The sequence below is a fragment of the Nannospalax galili genome, unplaced genomic scaffold (genome assembly GCF_000622305.1).
Source record: "Nannospalax galili isolate Female #2095 unplaced genomic scaffold, S.galili_v1.0 scaffold1050, whole genome shotgun sequence".
NCBI classification, from domain to species: Eukaryota; Metazoa; Chordata; class Mammalia; order Rodentia; family Spalacidae; genus Nannospalax; species Nannospalax galili.
Genome location: NW_008329037.1, coordinates 1,241,829 through 1,258,527, shown reverse-complemented (window position 1 = coordinate 1,258,527; position 16,699 = coordinate 1,241,829). Strand labels below are relative to the sequence as shown.

Here is a 16,699-nt window from a genome sequence, read left to right as displayed (position 1 = left end):
ATAAATAAGCCAAGTTGGGCATGGTGGTGCACGCCTTTAATCCCACCACTCAGGAGGCAGAGGCAGGCAGATCTCTGAGTTCAAGGACAGCCTGGTCTACATAGTGAGTTCCAGGCCAGCTGGGTCTACAGGGAGACCCTGTCTCGAAAAAACCAACAACAACCTAAAAACAGAACTACAATATGACCAAGTATACCATCCCTGGGTATATATATTCCTCAAGCAATCCAAGAATATCAAAGATCATCTTGCACATCCACGTTCACTGCAGCATTATTTACAATAGCTAATTATGAAATCAATCTAGATGTTCTCCAAAAGATAAATATATTAAAATGTGGTATATACACAATGGCATTTAATCAAAAAGAATGAAACTGGAGAGATGGCTTAGTGGTAAGAACACACACCGCTCTTGCAGAGGACTTAAGTTTAGTTCCCAGTACCCATGTCGGGTGGAGCATAACCACCCATAATTCCAGCTCCAGGAGACAAGGCCATGCCCAGCGAGACTCTGTCTTAAAAAAAAAAAAAAAAAAAAATTCAAGCTGGATGTGGTAGTGTACACCTTTATTCTCAGCACTGGGGAGGCAGAGGCAGGTGGATCTCTGAGGTTGAGGCCAGCCTGGTCTACAGAGAGAGTTCCAGGCCAGCTGGGGCTACAGGGAGACCCTGTCAAAAAAAGAAAAAAAAAGTTCAACCAGGCATAGTAGTGCACAGCTTTAATCCTAGCACTCGAAAGGCAGAATCAGGTGGATCTCTGTGAATCTGTGAGTCTGAGGCCTGGTCTACATGGTCAGTCCCATAGTTACATAGGGAGACAGTCTCAAACAAAAACAAAAACAAAAAAGTACAGTGAAATATAGCCATCAAAACTGGCTAATGAGGCAAAGATACTTGTTCAAGACCCTTAGTTCAATCTCCAGTACTGCTGAAAGGAAGGGAAGGCTGGTGAGATGGTTCAGCTAGTAAAGGTGCTAGCTATACAAGCCTGAAGACCTGAGTTCCCTGGAACTCACTTAAAATGTGGAAGGAGAGAATCAATTCTACAAAGTTTGGTGCCATGGCACATGCACACACACACATAATGAATAATAATTTTTTTTTAATTAGGCAATGAGGAGGCTAGAGAGATGCCTCAGTGGTTAAGAGCACTGACTGCTCTTGCAGAGGATCCGGGTTCGATTCCCAGCACCCACATGGTGGCTATGAACTGTCCTTGACTCCAGTTCCAGGGGAATCTGAAACCCTCTTCTGACCTCTGTGGCACTGCACGACATGGGTGCACTCACATACACGCAGTCAATACACTCATACACATAAAATAATTTTTTTTTTTTTCTGAGACAGGGTCTCTCTGTAGCCCCAGCTGTCCTGGAACTCACTATGTAGACCAGGCTGGCCTTGAACTCACAGAGATCCGCCTGACTATGCCTCCCGAGTGCTGGGACTAAAGCCATGCGCCACCATGCCCGGCTAAAAAATTTTTTAATTAAAAATAAAAAATAGGCAATGAGAATTTGGGTGAGCATGTCATTAGTTTTTCAATTTTTTTTTCAATATCTGATATTTGGATAACAAACGTTTTAAGAGTTGCTGAAGAGCTATGATACCTGAAAAATGTTTTCTCCTCTATGAGTGTCTTTAGCCTTTTGTGCATTCTTTGAGAAAATAAAAGTCATGAAAGCAATTCTCCTACAAATAGTCAACTCTGCACAAACTCTAAACACAACACCTTACCAATGATTTTTAGAGGGTTCAGAGTCCGAAACTTATTTACTGGCTCCTATCATCTTTACTCTGATATTTAACTATTGCACCAAAAGAAAAAGAAAACCTACAAATATAAAATGTAGCCTAAGCTGTAAGGTAAACTTTGACTGTCTAAATGTGGGCATATCCTTTAGTTCCTTTTTAGTAAATTTTAGGTTTACCCACCCTTAGGTTAGAATACATGAATAGAAGTTCAGCCTTGAGGTCTACGGGACACAGGTGAGATGACTCAAGACACCAGAGGGTCCTAGAATAATAAGGCTTCACAAAACATCACTAAGAACATCTGCCCCTGCTGTTTGCACAGTGAAGGGGAGAGAGATGCCCCCACTCCCAAAAACTGCCTCACTGTTCCTCCAAAACAAGCCAAAGCAGACATTGAGCTCCTACCACAGGCCAGTAATGTCCTGAGTATCTTGATTCTTCCACAATTCAAAGAGGTGGACACTAGTCTTATCAACATTTTAGGGATGAGATGAGGGAATTGAGGCAAAGAGGTTAAGGCATTTGCCAAGGTCACAGCATAAGGAACTGATGAAATGATAACCAAAATTCTGGCATTTGACCCCACTAAAAAAAGAGGCAAGAGGACTGGCCAGACAGTTCAGTGGGTAAAGACTCTTGCTACCAAGCCTGACCATCTGAGTTCTATCACTGGGACCCACATAGTGGAAGGACAACACCAACTCCTGAAGGTTGTCCTCTGACCTCCACGTGTACACTGTGGTACACCACACACACACACACACACACACACACACACACACACGATAAATAAAATGTGTGCTGGATAACTTGCGTTGTCAACTTGACACACCTGGGTAGAGGGAGGCTCAACTGGGGAACTGCCTCCATTGGTGTGGCCTAGGGCCATGTCTGTGGGGTATTTTCTTGACTTTTGAGTGATTTGGTAGCTACCAGCCCATTGTGGGCAGTGCCACTCCTGGGCAGGTTGTTCTGTACTGTACAAGAAAGCAGGCTGAGCATGGGCCAGGGACAAGCAGTAAGCAATGTACCTCCAAGGCCTGTGCTTCAGCTCCTGCCTCCAGGTTCCTGCCCTGAGCTCCTACCTTAGGCTCCCTGATGAACTGTGACCTGAGAGATGTAAGATAAAATAAATCTTTTCTTCCCCAAGTTGGTATTGGTCAGAATGTTTTGTCACAGCAATTGAAGACAAACTAGAACAAAATATAATAAAGTTTTCTAAAAATAAGAGGAAAGAGGCTGGCTGAGGGTCTCTAGAGTAAGGCACAGGTGCCCTATCTGACTACGTAGTTTGGGACTCTACAGAACTCACAGCAGCCTGGTCTAATGCAGACTGAGGAAAGAGGCTCAGAAGCAGACCTCTAAGCATAAAACAGAGGCACTGGTGCACCTACACCAACTAACACTCAGAAAACCTCCTAAAACCCCAGGTTTTCATTGAACTGTATGCTTGAGATGATGGCTGTTGTTTATCATATTTAAATCATAGTCTCAATAAATGTGGTTTAGGAGAAGAAAAGAAAAAGCTAGGCTTTGGAGCAGTTAAAATCCATTTTGAAAATATGAGCTACTGGGAACAGAGAATAAAAAGGAGGAAGGAGTTACAGGTGAAAAACTCCTAGCTGTTTTTGTTTTGTTTTGTTTTTAAATAATAAAAGAGGGGCCGGAAAGATGGCTCAGCAGTTAAGAACACTGACTGTTCTTGCAGAAGACCCAGGTTCAAATCCCAGCACCCACATGGCAGCTAACAACTGTCTGTAACTCCAGTTCCAGCCTCTTCTGACCTCCTTGGGCACTGCATGACACAGGTGCACTTACCTACATGCAGGCAACACATGCACACAAATAAAATAAAAATAACAATAAAAATTTTTTTTAAATTAAAACAAAAGTCTTATTTCCAATCTGGAAGGCTGGCAGTAATCTCAACACTTGCGAGGCAAAAAGCAGGAGGAACAGAGTTCAAGGTCATTCTCAGTTATAAAGTGAATTTGAGGTCATTTGGGCTACATAAGCCCCTGTCCCATAGAGGGGTAGAGGAAGGGAGAGATTGAGATTAAGAAAAAGAGATAATTTCCATTTCTAGAAAATACCAAGAGGAAGGCCAGCCACTTTCAGAAAGTCCTAGTAGTGTCCCTGAGTTGCTATGAGCTTGAAGAGATTGGCTGTTCAGGCAGGCAGAGTCATAGACTTGTGGGTCTAAGCTTGTTTTTTTTTTTCCCCATATGTAAAAAGGGGTTAATATATTACCTGCTACACCTAACCCACAGAGTTGCCATTAAGGACTTCTAAACAGAGAAGAAGGATGCTCAGCTGAAAATAACGTCAAGAGCTGCTCTAGGACTCACAATCACTAACCCTTCCCACATGCTTAGTAGTCTATACCACAGATGAGAGATGTGAGATAAGCTGTGTGATCACCTGCAGCAGCTGAAGGCCACTCAGCTCTGAGAGGTGAGAAGGTTGCTTCCAGTGGCTGTATTTTTTCTACACTGTTACTATTTCAATAACAAACCACACAGAACTGTGCAGCTAATGATCACTGGAAACACATTTCCCAAGTCTTGTCATTACTTTCAGACTAGAGAAATGGTGATGCTAGGATCCCAAGCCAGATTTCCTGACTCCTGACCTGAACTCCTCTCTGCTAGCATGCTCCCTCAGCTATTATGCTTTACTGTTATTCTGATGTATCTTCAAATTTCATAGTGCTAATTAAAGTAGTAAGCCAAAAAGCAAAGGCATAAAAAGGAGTTTTGTTTTAGTACAGGGTCTCATTATTGTCTATGCTAGCCTCCAGCTCCTAGAACCAAGCGATCCTCCCACTTCAGTATCTCATGTAGCTCTGACTACAGGTGTGCACCATGAAACTGCATCATATGCATATATTACCCTTGTTCATCACATACACTGTTTCTTTTTTTTCTTCTTTCCAGAGTTGAATGAAATCTAGGTCATTCCTTGGGCCATGCTACAGAAATAACACATAAAATGGAGCCCTACACATAATACTGTTACTTTATATAATATATGCTTAGCTGCAGAATTTCAAATGAAACAAATTTTTTCAGAGAAAAGAGTGTTGCCAAGGAAAGCCTCCAGGCCCTTGGTCCATGTCAGCAAGCCTGACAGTCACAGGCCAAAGAGGTACCTGGTATGAGAATACTTTTTAACCCTCCTGTAGCCTGACTCCCATATAACCCTCAAAGTCTCCCTCCACATCTCTTCTGAATGGTCCCTTAGTCTGTCTAAACAGCACAAGTGAGACAAACTCAAGTAATAACTCCTAGAGGATTCTAGAACTAGATTAGTTACTCAGCCAACACTCAGGAGGTACTCCCTGCATATTTTTTATTTCTGCTGGGTGTGATGGCTCACACCTTTAATTGTGAGTTTGAGGCCAGCCTGGTCTACATAGCAAGTTCCAGGTCAGCTGGGGCTACAGGGATACCCTGTCTCAAAAAGGCCAAAAAAAAAAAAAAATAAATAAAATAATTATTTCCTAAGTTGGGGCATGCTGGCTGACTCCTATAATCCTAGCATGAGGGAGGAAGCAGGAAGATCAGGTGCTCAGGCTAGTCTTGGCTACACAGTAAATCTGAAGTCTACCTGAGCCACATACAAGATCCTATCTCAAACACAAAACATAAAAGGGGGCTAGAGAGAACTCAGTAGGTAAAGTGCTTGTCACACAAACTAGCATGAAGTCCTAAATTCAATCCTCAGCACCCACGTAAATAGCCGAGCATAGTGGCACAAGTTTGTAATCCCAGAGATGGTAAGGTGAAGTTAGGAGGCTCCCTGAGGTTTGCTGGCCAGGCAATCTAATGAGCAAGCCCCAGGTCCCAGTGACAGACCCTATCTCAAAAACAAGGTGGATGGCTCCTAAGAAATCATATCTGTGGGTGACCTCTGGCCTCCACAAGTATGTGCACATATATGCACTCGCAAAAGCATACACACAAACATGTACACAAATACACACACACACACACACACACACACACACACACACAAGAATTTATTACTTCCTGAAGAAAGAATCTGGTCTAAACCCTGAATGAAATGGATATAAACTTTTGGTGTTTGAGATAAGGTCAGAAAAGAATGACATGGACCATCCAGGTCATCTGTGACTGCAGCCACTCTGCTACAAAACACAAGAGAGAAGACAGATTCAAGCAGACCAGCTGAGTGACATCCAATCTGTGGTAAGAGATAGAACAGGTCAACACCACAAGTAACTGTCAGTGTTTCATGTCCTCTATTGTTAAACAGCTAGGGAGGGGTTTTAGGCTTTTGGTCTTCTCATTTGCTTTCCTATGGGAAATCTAGGAGAAAAATTCCCCAAAGCTGAAAACTCATGTGAACACGATGAATAGTAGGAGGAAGCACAGACATTCTACAGTACAAGTTAAACCATAGGACAGAAGCTGTACCTTCTGAATTTAGGATGACACAACTGCCAGGTGGCTGGCACGAGGCACGGTTTGACCTGGGTTAAGGAACAAGAAGAAAGGAGCTCCAATAATGACCGGAGCAAGGTCATGATCAGATGTTGAAATGTTAAAGTTCCCAAAGGAGAAGACTGAGGGAAGTGACAGAGGTAGGCTGCAGTGAACAGCAGGCAGTTTCCCAGAGGACCCTGATAGGAAAATTAAGATTTAGAGATCAATTTAGCCAGAATGAGAGGAGAAACCAAATGATAGGCACAGTGGCTACACAAGGTGCACCTGCACTGAGTGGGTTCTACATGAATCATTAGAAGGTAAGCTCTAAGAGGGCAGGGATTTCTGAAACCATTGTATTCTGAGATCTTGCAAATAACAGGCAAAAGGGATGGATGGATGGATGTATCATCTCAATCTATGTGGGCCTAACTTCAGCTCAAGTTGTAGCTGGTTAAGGGTTAAAATGTCTGGGAAAGAAGAATGAACTTCCGATATTAACACATGTGACCAAATCATTCACTGATAAAGAGCACAATAGTCATCCTTAATCAATTTTCAGTGAGTCTGGGTAATTTGGCGTATGGGGGTTAAGGATGTATGTAGCTCAGTGACTAAGTACTTGCCTTGTGTGCCTGAACCTATGGCCCTGGGTTCAATCCCTAGTACTGAAAAGGGGAAAGTAAGTTCTCAGGCTGTAGTAGCTTTTGCAGAATCTCCTCAGGTCTAGAAAAATGTGTTCCTTCAGCAACTCCCTCTCACAGAAGGCTAAGTCTTCTCAGGGAAGTCATTCTCACACAAAATACCCTTTTGACTACATGTGAATGACAAGAACAAGAAAGGCTGAGTGTGGTGGTACATGCCTGTAATCCTAACACTTGGAAGGTAGAAGCAAAAGGATCAAGAGTTCAAGCCTAGCCTTGGCTATAAACCAAGTTTAAGTCCACCCTTAGCTACACAAGATCCTGCCTCAACCACCCCACCACCACCAAATCTAGGAATTTTGAAACTGAGGTTATCTTTTTTTTTTTTTTTATGTGTATGAGTGTATTGCATGTATGTGAGTGCACCCGTGTTGTGCAATGCCATGAAGGTCAGAAGAGGGCTTCAGATTCCCCTGGAACTGGAGTTAAAGATGGCTTGTAGCCGCCATGAGGGTACTGGGAATCAAACCCGGGTCTTCTGTAAGAGCAGTCTGCTCTTAACTGCTGAGCCATCTGTCCAGCCCTGAGGTTATATCTTTTAAAAAAAATTTTATGTGTATGAGTGTTTTGCCTGCATGTATGCAAAATGTACCACATGTGTGAATGCCCACAGAAGTCCAAAGAGGGCATCTGATCTCCCGGAACTGGAGTTAGAGATAGTTGTGACCTGTCATGTGGGTGCTGGGACCTGAACCTGGGTTCTCTGCAAAAGCAGTCAGTGCTCTTAACTGATGAGCCATCTCTTCAGACCCTGAGGTTATGTCTTGCTTTGAGATAGGGTCTTGCTATGTAGCCCAGGTCAACCTTGAACTCAATCCTCCTCAGCCAAAGATTATACATACACAATCACCACACTTTACTGGGCAGATTTTTTTAATTTAATTTTTACTTTTTAGAAAATATTTTGGGTTTTTTTATATTTTATTATTTTTATTTTATGTGTATGAGTATATTGCCTGCATGTATGTGAGTGCACAAGTGTTGTGCAATGCCACGGAGGTCAGAAGAGCTTTTCAGATTCCCCTGGAACTGGAGTTAAGGATGGTTCGTAGCCACCATGTAGACATTGGGAATCAAACTCGGGTCCTCTGCAAAAGCAGTCAGTGCTCTTAACTGCTGAGCCATCTCTCCAGTGCCCTTCTTTATTATTTTTATGAGTATCAGTGTATTGCCTGCATGTATGTAAGGGCACCCATGTCGAAGGCATTGAATTCTTTGGAACTGGAGTGATGGGCAGTTGTCTGTCATGTGGGTGCTGGGGATCAAACCCAGGTCCTCTGCAAGAGCAGTCAGTGCTCTCTTAACCACTGAGTCATCTCTCCAGCCTCATTTTTTTTAAAGATTAAAAAAATATATATATTTGTATGTCTCTGTGCATGTGCATGAGTACTGGTGCCCACAGAGGCCAGAAGAGGGCAACATATCTCCTGGAACTGCAGTTACAGGTAGTTGTGAGCTGGTCCACCAACACAGGTGCTAGGAACCAAACTTGGGTCCTTGGTAAGAACGGTATGTTCTCTTAACTGCTGGACCACTTCTCTAGCCCCTAGGCTAAGATTTTTTTTTTTTTTTTTTTGGTCTTTTTGAGACAGGGTCTCCCTATAGCCCCAGCTGACCTGGAACTTACTATGTAGACCAGGCTGGCCTTGAACTCACAGAGATCTGCCTGCCTCTGCCTCCCAAGTGCTGGGACTACAGGTGTGCACCACTATGCCCAGCTTTAGGCTGAGATTTTTATCCACTAGATTTCCGTATTTTTAGGGTCAATATGCTCTAAATTTAATTTAAATTCCCTTTCAACTGTTTTTCAGTCATTTGATAAACATTTTCCTGGCTGTCAACTATGTAATGGGTATTACACTTAGTCCAAAGGAACACAGAGATGCCACACAGGTATGTGGAGATTAAAACACAGAACACATAGGACCAGGGAGATGGCTGGGGGGGAGGGCACTTGTTGCTATGGCTGATAATCTGACCTACATGGTAGGAGAGAACTGACTCCAGCAAGTTGTTCTCTGACCTCCACATGTATCCATCCACAGCCATGCCCACACCCACACACAAACAAGAATAAATATTTTTAAAAACAGCACACATAGGATGGGCGTGGTGGGGCACATCTTTAATCCTAGCACATGGGAGGCAGAGGCAGGCGGATCTCTGTGAGTCCCAGGCCAGCCAAGTCTACAGGACTTGTGAGTTCCAGGACAGCTGGGGCTACAAAGAAAGGATGAAAAGAAGGGAATTCAGAAAATGGAAAAACTAATCCAGATAAAAGGATTAGGGAAAGCTGTGTTGAAAAGCTTAAACTAGATCCTGAAAGACAGACCCAATATACAGAGATTAAAGAAAGACTCCAAGGGCAGGGCAAAATGGGAGCTCTTCTAGGTAGAGGGAATTCTACAACCAAAGGTACATAAGAGGAAACTGAGTGTGCTATGGAAATGCCAAGTAGCTATGAGCAGAATGTGGAACACCTGTATCAGAAACATGCAGCCCAAACATATGGGGGGGGATGCAATAAATGCATAAAGAACTAAGTTAGGTCAGGGAGAATCCCCATGAAAAACTGAAGATGTTGGTTTTACTCTGTAAGACTGTATTACCAGGGTTCAGCATACTGAGCCTCTGCCTCTCTAAGTTTTGATATATTTTAGAAAAATTCACCTCCTTGTACTTGCATGAAAGAGCACATGGGTAAGACTTAATCCTGGCATTTTAGATTATCCTACTTTCCTGGTCTTACAGATGAGGAAGAGGCCTGAGCTGGGGATGTGGCTCAGAGGAAGAGCACGTGCCTAGCTTCTTGTGGGAGACTCTGGGTTTGATACCCACCCTCACCCCCACCCCAAAAAAGTTCCTGAACTAAGAAAATGGTGACGTGACAGTGGGAAGATAAAAACAGCTTCCTTGTAAACTTCCAAATTCATTTTCTTTCTCCTACTTCTTTGTTTTTGTTTGCTGAGTTTTTTATTTTTTTGAGACAGAGTCTCCCTAGGTAGCCCTGGCTGGACAGGAACTCACCTTGAACTCAGAGATCTGCCTCCCAAGTGCTGGGATTAAAAGGAAGGGCCACCATGCCTGCCTCTCCTACTTTTTTCCACCAAGTTGAGTGGTATAAGATTCTAGATGCTCTCACAGCTGCTGTGCTAAACTCCCCCAAACCCCTCACCCACAACAGCCTACTTGTTTATTTCTGCTATGACCCTCAATGCTAGTGACCCTGATCGATGCAACAGCTGTCTCAGAGGGTTCATGATGCTCTGTCACCACACCTGATCTCACCACAGCAGCCCCTTGCCTCAGCAAATGCCAAACCCGTCTACTGTGCCGAGCACAATGACTAAGAAGGTGCCTCCAAGAGCTCCAACAACTGCTTACACCGTCGAGGTAGTTGAGAAAAGCAGCAGCCCTCCTAAAAAGAAATCGCATCTTTTGGTATAAAAGAGCTTCGGGACAGGTACTTTGTGTGGGGGACCATGCAAAATTGGAGAGTCAGAAAGACCCCCATTTCTTGTGGACCACCGGGGTTCCCTTCTTATACACACACCCTGACCCAGTCGGACCATGAAACTGAGCCCATCAAAGGTCAGACCCAGTGTGGAAATGTGGACCATCGGGGCCGCCCATCGCTCCCCAAGGGCTTCCTGGCCAGGGAGGAGGGACAGTGCAGCACTGGATGGGCGTCACACCAAGGAAGTGCAGAACCTCATACGAGTGCGGCGGCCCAGTGCAGAAGTAGGGAAGCGGACTCTGACTCGGCTGCGGTACTAATAGGAGACGGAGGATGACATGAGGGAACAGAATAGGTGGGCCATCCACAGGAAAACCTCGCCCGACCTGCGACGGGCCCGGGAGGGATGGGCGCGCAGGGGGCGTCCGGCGCGGACACACGACCGGGATACGCAGCAGAGGGGGCGAACCGAGGCGCGCTTACCTTCTTCACCGCTGGCTGGAAGTGGAAGTCACCCGCCTCCTTCAGGTCCAGCCAGATCATGGGCATTCGGGGCACGGCCTCCATGGCGGCCAGCGCCTAGCGGCCACTGGGCCTCTCCCCTCACAGCTCCAGCTGCTGGCTCAGTCGCGCGCGCAACCCCGCCCCTCCACGCCGGAAGTCACCCGTCACGAGGAGATGAAGAATGCCCTCCGACCCGCTGGGAGATGAAGTCCGGCCCACGTACTCAGGCCACGTAAGCCGCTTCGCGCATGCTCTTCTTCGCGCGGAGGCTCTTGGGAGAGGAAAGCTCTGACCCACGGCGAAAGGGCTTCTGGGAGTAGTGGTCTTCTTCCCTGAACTTTGAGGCTAAGATGGCTAGTTGTCTTGTGGAGAACCGTTCTCCTCTCCGGAGGGGCATTCGGAAATTCACTTGTGAACTTGTAACCCCAAGTCCTGTCCAGAGCTGTGAAGGACAGGGACAGGTACTGCAGTAGAGATAATGTGGCGAGTGGAATGCTGGGAAGAAGGGACATGCAAACAGTCTTGAGGAAGGGTGCAACATGCCTGGCGGGATGGAACCCGGGCTTGGAGGGCTTCGGCGGTGAGGGGATAGGGACGCAGCTCCACACTGCCACCCCCGCAGCCTGAGGAGTTCCCCAAGACTAATAGAGTATTTGATGTGGATGAACATACAACGGGCAAGTTAGTACCTAAGGCCACAGAGACTCTGGATAGGACTATAGAATGAAGAACATTTGCCCCTGGAAACACCTGTGAAACAGGAATTTTAAAGCTATATGTGTGTTACTAAATTTTAGGCATAAATAATACAGCCCTTCGTGGTAGCCCACCCCTATGATCTCAACAGTCGGGAGACTGCCAAGGAGGAGGATTGCCAAGATTTCAAGTCTGGCCTGAGCTACATAGTACCATATTATCTAAAACAAAACAAGTAAAACTTAAAACTAGAAATAAATAAGGAACCAGAGATCAATGAATACTTCCAGAAGATAGGTGATTTTGGCTTTGGGTGAAGGGAGGGTTTAGATGATAGATACCTTTAGAGGAAATGTGGAACAGACTATGGTATCTGGATTCCTAAGATAGCCTTCTCTGACCCAGGCAGGGCCAGGTCCTCCTTGCACAGAAATACCAAAACCTTCCCATACTCAGTCAAGGGCTTACTTTCATGCCAACTGGAGTGAGCAAAAGAAAAAATTGTTTAAAGAGTACATTAGACTGAAGAGGTGACTCTGGGTATAGTTCTTCACAAATGTGCAAACCTGAGTTCAATCCTGGGAATCCACATAAATGAGTGAGAACCAGCTCTACAAAGTTGTCCTCTGACTTCCACATGTGCACCATGGCACGCATGTCACACACACACACACACACACACACACAATGCACACAATTATGCTAAAGAAATTTTTTGAGACAGGGTCTCCCAGTAACTCCAGCTGCCTGAAATGTCCTATGTAGACCAGGCTGACCTCACTCTCCCAGAGATCTGCCTCTGCCTCCAGAATTCAATGATTATAACAGGTGTACCACACCTTGCTATAATAAATAATTTTAATTTTTTGTTTGTTTTTGTGTGTGGATGAGTGTTTTGCCTGCATGTATCTAAGTGTACCACATGCATGCAGTGCTCACAGAGACCAGAAGAGGGCATCATATGGAACACAGACTTGTTAGACTCCGGTGCTCTTAACCACTGAGCCATCTCTCCAACCCTGAACAGGAAGTCTTACTCCTTGAAAAGTAACATTGTAAGATAAAACATCTAATGAAGGGGCATTCCAGGTGGGTGGCACTGCAGGTATAAAAGGGAACTCTGCCAAGGCTCTAGGATTTAGAACAGCCAGCCAGTGGGGTTCCTGCCTCTGGAACTCTACTGTCTTTCCTTCCCTGATCCTCTGTTTAGCAGGGTCAGGGATTAAACCCAGGGAGTTTTATGTGCTAGACAAGCACTCTTTATATACAACTTAAATTTGTATTACATTTACTTATTTGGGGTGGGGAGAGGCATGCATGATATGCTTGTGGAGGACAGAGGACAACTTTCAGGAGTCAGTTCTCTCCTTCTACCATGTGGGAACCAGGGATTGAACCCAGGACATTAGGCTTGGTAGTAGGTGCCCTTACTCATTGGACCATCTTGCTGGTCATAAGTAAACACTCTTACCACTGAGCTATATCTCCAGTCCTCTCCCCTCTGTAGAATGGGTACCCCTTATCCCACATTGTGCTTCTCAGGTTGAACTACAACAGACATAGACTGAATTCTCGGGTATATTAATTTTCCATCATTGCTCTAACAGAGAACCAAAGGCTGAATGAGTCAACAGGAATTTAGGGCTGTGGGCTATAACTCAGTGGTAGCATACTTGCTTAGCGAGCCAGTTCAGAAAGAATTAAATTTTTTTGTCATAATTGTATAGAAGTCTAAAGTCGAGGTGTTGTCAGAATTGGTTTCTTCTTAGCCTTCCTCAGTTTGTCAATGGCCATCTTCTCCCTTTGTCTTCAAACAATGGCCTGTCTCCAAACACAGTCGCATACCAAGATATTTGAAGGGAACTGGGTGGAAGGGTCACACAATCCACCTCAGAAGGTCACAATAATTGGTGTGAAAGGAATCAGAGTCCTAGAGATTTTTTATAGGTGTCAAATGCCGAGATCATGGTATGGGATGGGCCTGGGAAGGTGACACAGCAGAGAGATGTCCCTGGTACAGAGGGTCCTCCCTTCCCCATGCATCCATTTCCCCAGCAGAGTGGGAGTTAGAGGAAGCATAAGCCTCGGTAGTACTAGGGAAGAGTCAGCTCCATCACAAGGTGACAGGAACACTGCATTCAGCCAAGTCAGTTCACCCTCTCAAGACCCTCCCTCTCAGCTGCATGGCCCATCAAAGACACACAGACAACCTTCCCCATCTTACCAGTGTGGAAACTGAAGTTGGGCTTGTGGAGAAGACCACCCAAACTCTCCCAGCAAGTGAATGCAAGAGTCTAGGCTGGATGTGGGTCTTGTCCTTGCAGTTCATGTAGTCAGCCAGTTCTACTTGACCCCCCTCAGAGTCCCACAAATTGTTCTAGATGCTGTTGAACAAATCATGAACATCTCTGCCCTCACAAGGTCACACTTTAATGAGGGGTGATGGGCATCAGCACAATAAGGAATAGACAGCTTGTTAGCCAGTAATACCCTCTGTGGTGAGAAGAGAACCTAGCTCTCTGTGTGGCCACCAGCACAGGTATGGGCTCATCACACACTGCTCACCAGCACCCTCTGCAGAGCCCCCCAAATGGTTCTGTGCAACACATGCCTGATGCTGACAGGCAGGTTCCATGGCCCCAGTGAATGAGCTCTGGGCAATGCGCCTGCACAGATTCTGCACTGACCCCAGAACTGAAAGCCCAAGGTTTGGAATCTTCCCCCCTTGGAGGTGATTGGAGGGGGTCATGCCAGGGTGTTTGCTCCTGCTATTTCATCTTTAGGCAGAGTCAAGTGGAGAACAACCACTTTGTCCTTGTCACTTTGGATTTTGATGCTGCAAAGGACGAACTCTATCAGAAACTGGGCAAATCCTAGGAACTTGGATCTTTCTACATTCATCCATGTGAACAGCTGTCCACTTGTGAGACAAAAAAAAAGACCTGAAACCAACACCTTTATGTACTGGGTAGCATTAAGGTGGGTATAGCATTAGACACCTGTACTGTAGTCTCAGTTACTTCCACACACTGAATGTGAGTTCAAGATTAGCCTGGATAACATAGTGGCCTATTGCCCCTTGTCCAAAATACATTTATTTATTTTGTCTTAAAACCTGTTTTTTTTGTTTTGTTTTGTTTTTGTCTTTTTTTCTTAAGTTTGTGTGTATGAGTGTATTGCCTGCATGCATGTGAGTGCACCAGTGTTGTACAATGCCGCAGAAGTCAGAAGAGGGCTTTGGATTCCCATGGAACTGGAGTTCGGACAGTTCGTAGCCGCCATGTGGGTGCTGGGACTCAAACCCAGGTCCTCTGCAAGAGCAGTCAGTACTCTTAACTGCTGAGCCATCTCTCCAGCCCCTTGTTTTCTCTTTTTGAGACAGGGTCTCCCTGTAGCCCCAGCAATCCTGGAACTCACTATGTAGACCAGGCTGGCCTGGAACGCAGAGATCTGCCTGCTTCTGCCTCCCGAGTGCTGGGATTAAAGTTGTGCTGTGCCACGCCTGGCTCAATATTGCCTTTTTTGGAAATCAAATTAAGATGAAGTCATTCTGGATTAAAGTGAGTTATAATCCAATGACTAGTGTCCTTGTGAAAAGAAATAATAGGGCTGGGGATATAGCTCAGTTGGTAGAGGACTTATATTGCATGCACGAAGCCTGAGTTCAGTCCCCAGCACTGCATATGAGTTCAAGGCCAGCCTGGTCTACAAAGCAAGTTTCAGGCCAGCTAGGGCTACAGGGAGAGACTGTCTCAAAAATAAATAAGGGGCTGGAGAGATGGATCAGCTGTTAAGAGCACTGACTGCTCTTGCAGAGAACCTGGGTTCAATTCCCAGCACCCACATGGCAACTATGAACCGTCCTTAACTCCAGTTCCATGGGAATCTGAAGCCCTCTTCTGACCTCCGTGGCATTGCACAATACCAGTGCACTCACATATATGCAGGCAATGCACTCATACATATAAAATAAAAAATAATAGCCAGGTGTGGTGGCACATGCCTTTAATCCCAGCACTTGGGAGGCAGAGGCAGGTGGATCTCTGTGAGTTTGAGGCCAGCCTGTTCTACATAGTGAGTTCCAGGACAGCTGAGGCTACAGGGAAACCCTGTCTCAAAAAGACCAAAAAATAAAATAAAATAAAAAATAATATTTAAAATAAAAAAATTTAAAACAACAAAGAAAATTAAAAAAACTACAGTGTAGGCCAGGTGTGATGGCATGGGCCTCTAATCCCTGCACTTGAGAGTTGGAGGCAGGAGGATCAGGAGTTCAAGATCATCTGCAGGTACATAGTTTGAGGCAAACCTGGGCTATGAGACCTTATCTCAAAAAATATAGGGCACCCTGCTTCCCTGGGCCTGCACTACCCACAGGCCTCTTACTCCTGGGTAAGTTGATCGTGCCCTCTGTGCCTTGACTCCCCCAGCCTCATTCACCCTCCCATCTCCCCTGCCAGTCTCTCCTCCTAGCCTGGGTCCTGTCCCATTCCTTGTCTTGGTGCCCCAGACACCTGGGGAACCACCACTGCTTCCTGATCCTTTGCACCCAGAGCAACTCAGTTCCTTCTGGGGTCCTCGGGAGCACTGCTTCCGGTCCTGGCCCCGCGGTCACCTCCCTCTGCTTCCCTGGGGCCTGCAGGACCCTCAGGCCTCTCTCAGACCTGCAGGCCTCTCTCCAAACCACAGTCCTCTCTCTCCGGGGTAGGTCGGTGGAGCCCTCCATGCTTTGACTCCCCCAGCCTTGTTGACCCTCCCATCTCCCCTGCCGGTCTCTCCTCCTAGCCTGGGCCCTGTCCCATTCCTTGTCTTGGCGCCCCAGACACCTGGGGAGCCACCACTGCTGCATGATCCTTTGCATCCAGACCAACTCAGTTCCTTCTTGGGTCCCCAGGGGCACTCTGAGCCTGGCCCCACCCTCACCTCCCTCTGCTTCCCTGGGTCTGCACAACCCACCAGCCTCTTTCCTGGATGCCCTGGGTGACCTTTCTTCTTCCTGGTCTTTTGCATCCAGACCAACCCAGCTCCTTAGTGCAGTCCCCAGGGGCCCTTGGGGCCACTTCCCACCCCCATCTTCCTTTGCATCTCTGGGTGGCACGGCCACCAGCTGCCCTAGACCAGCATCTTTCCTA

At 46.0% G+C, this 16,699-nt stretch overlaps 1 protein-coding gene across 4 annotated transcripts in view; it reads right to left on the bottom strand.

Annotated features, from left to right (window-relative positions):
• Ptpn23 (protein tyrosine phosphatase non-receptor type 23) overlaps positions 1-12,210 on the bottom strand; it is a 28,334-nt gene extending 16,124 nt beyond the window's left edge. Inside the window, exon 1 of one of the 4 annotated variants that reach the window (XM_008830647.3) lies at positions 10,851-12,210. In XM_008830647.3, the coding sequence (XP_008828869.1) occupies positions 10,851-10,934 (84 nt within the window). In that variant the 5' untranslated portion in view covers positions 10,935-12,210. The remainder of the gene's footprint in view (positions 1-10,850) is intronic. The other 3 variants (XM_008830638.3, XM_029562271.1, XM_008830658.3) reach the window with 3 other exon arrangements.
• Positions 12,211-16,699: the final 4,489 nt, after the last annotated feature.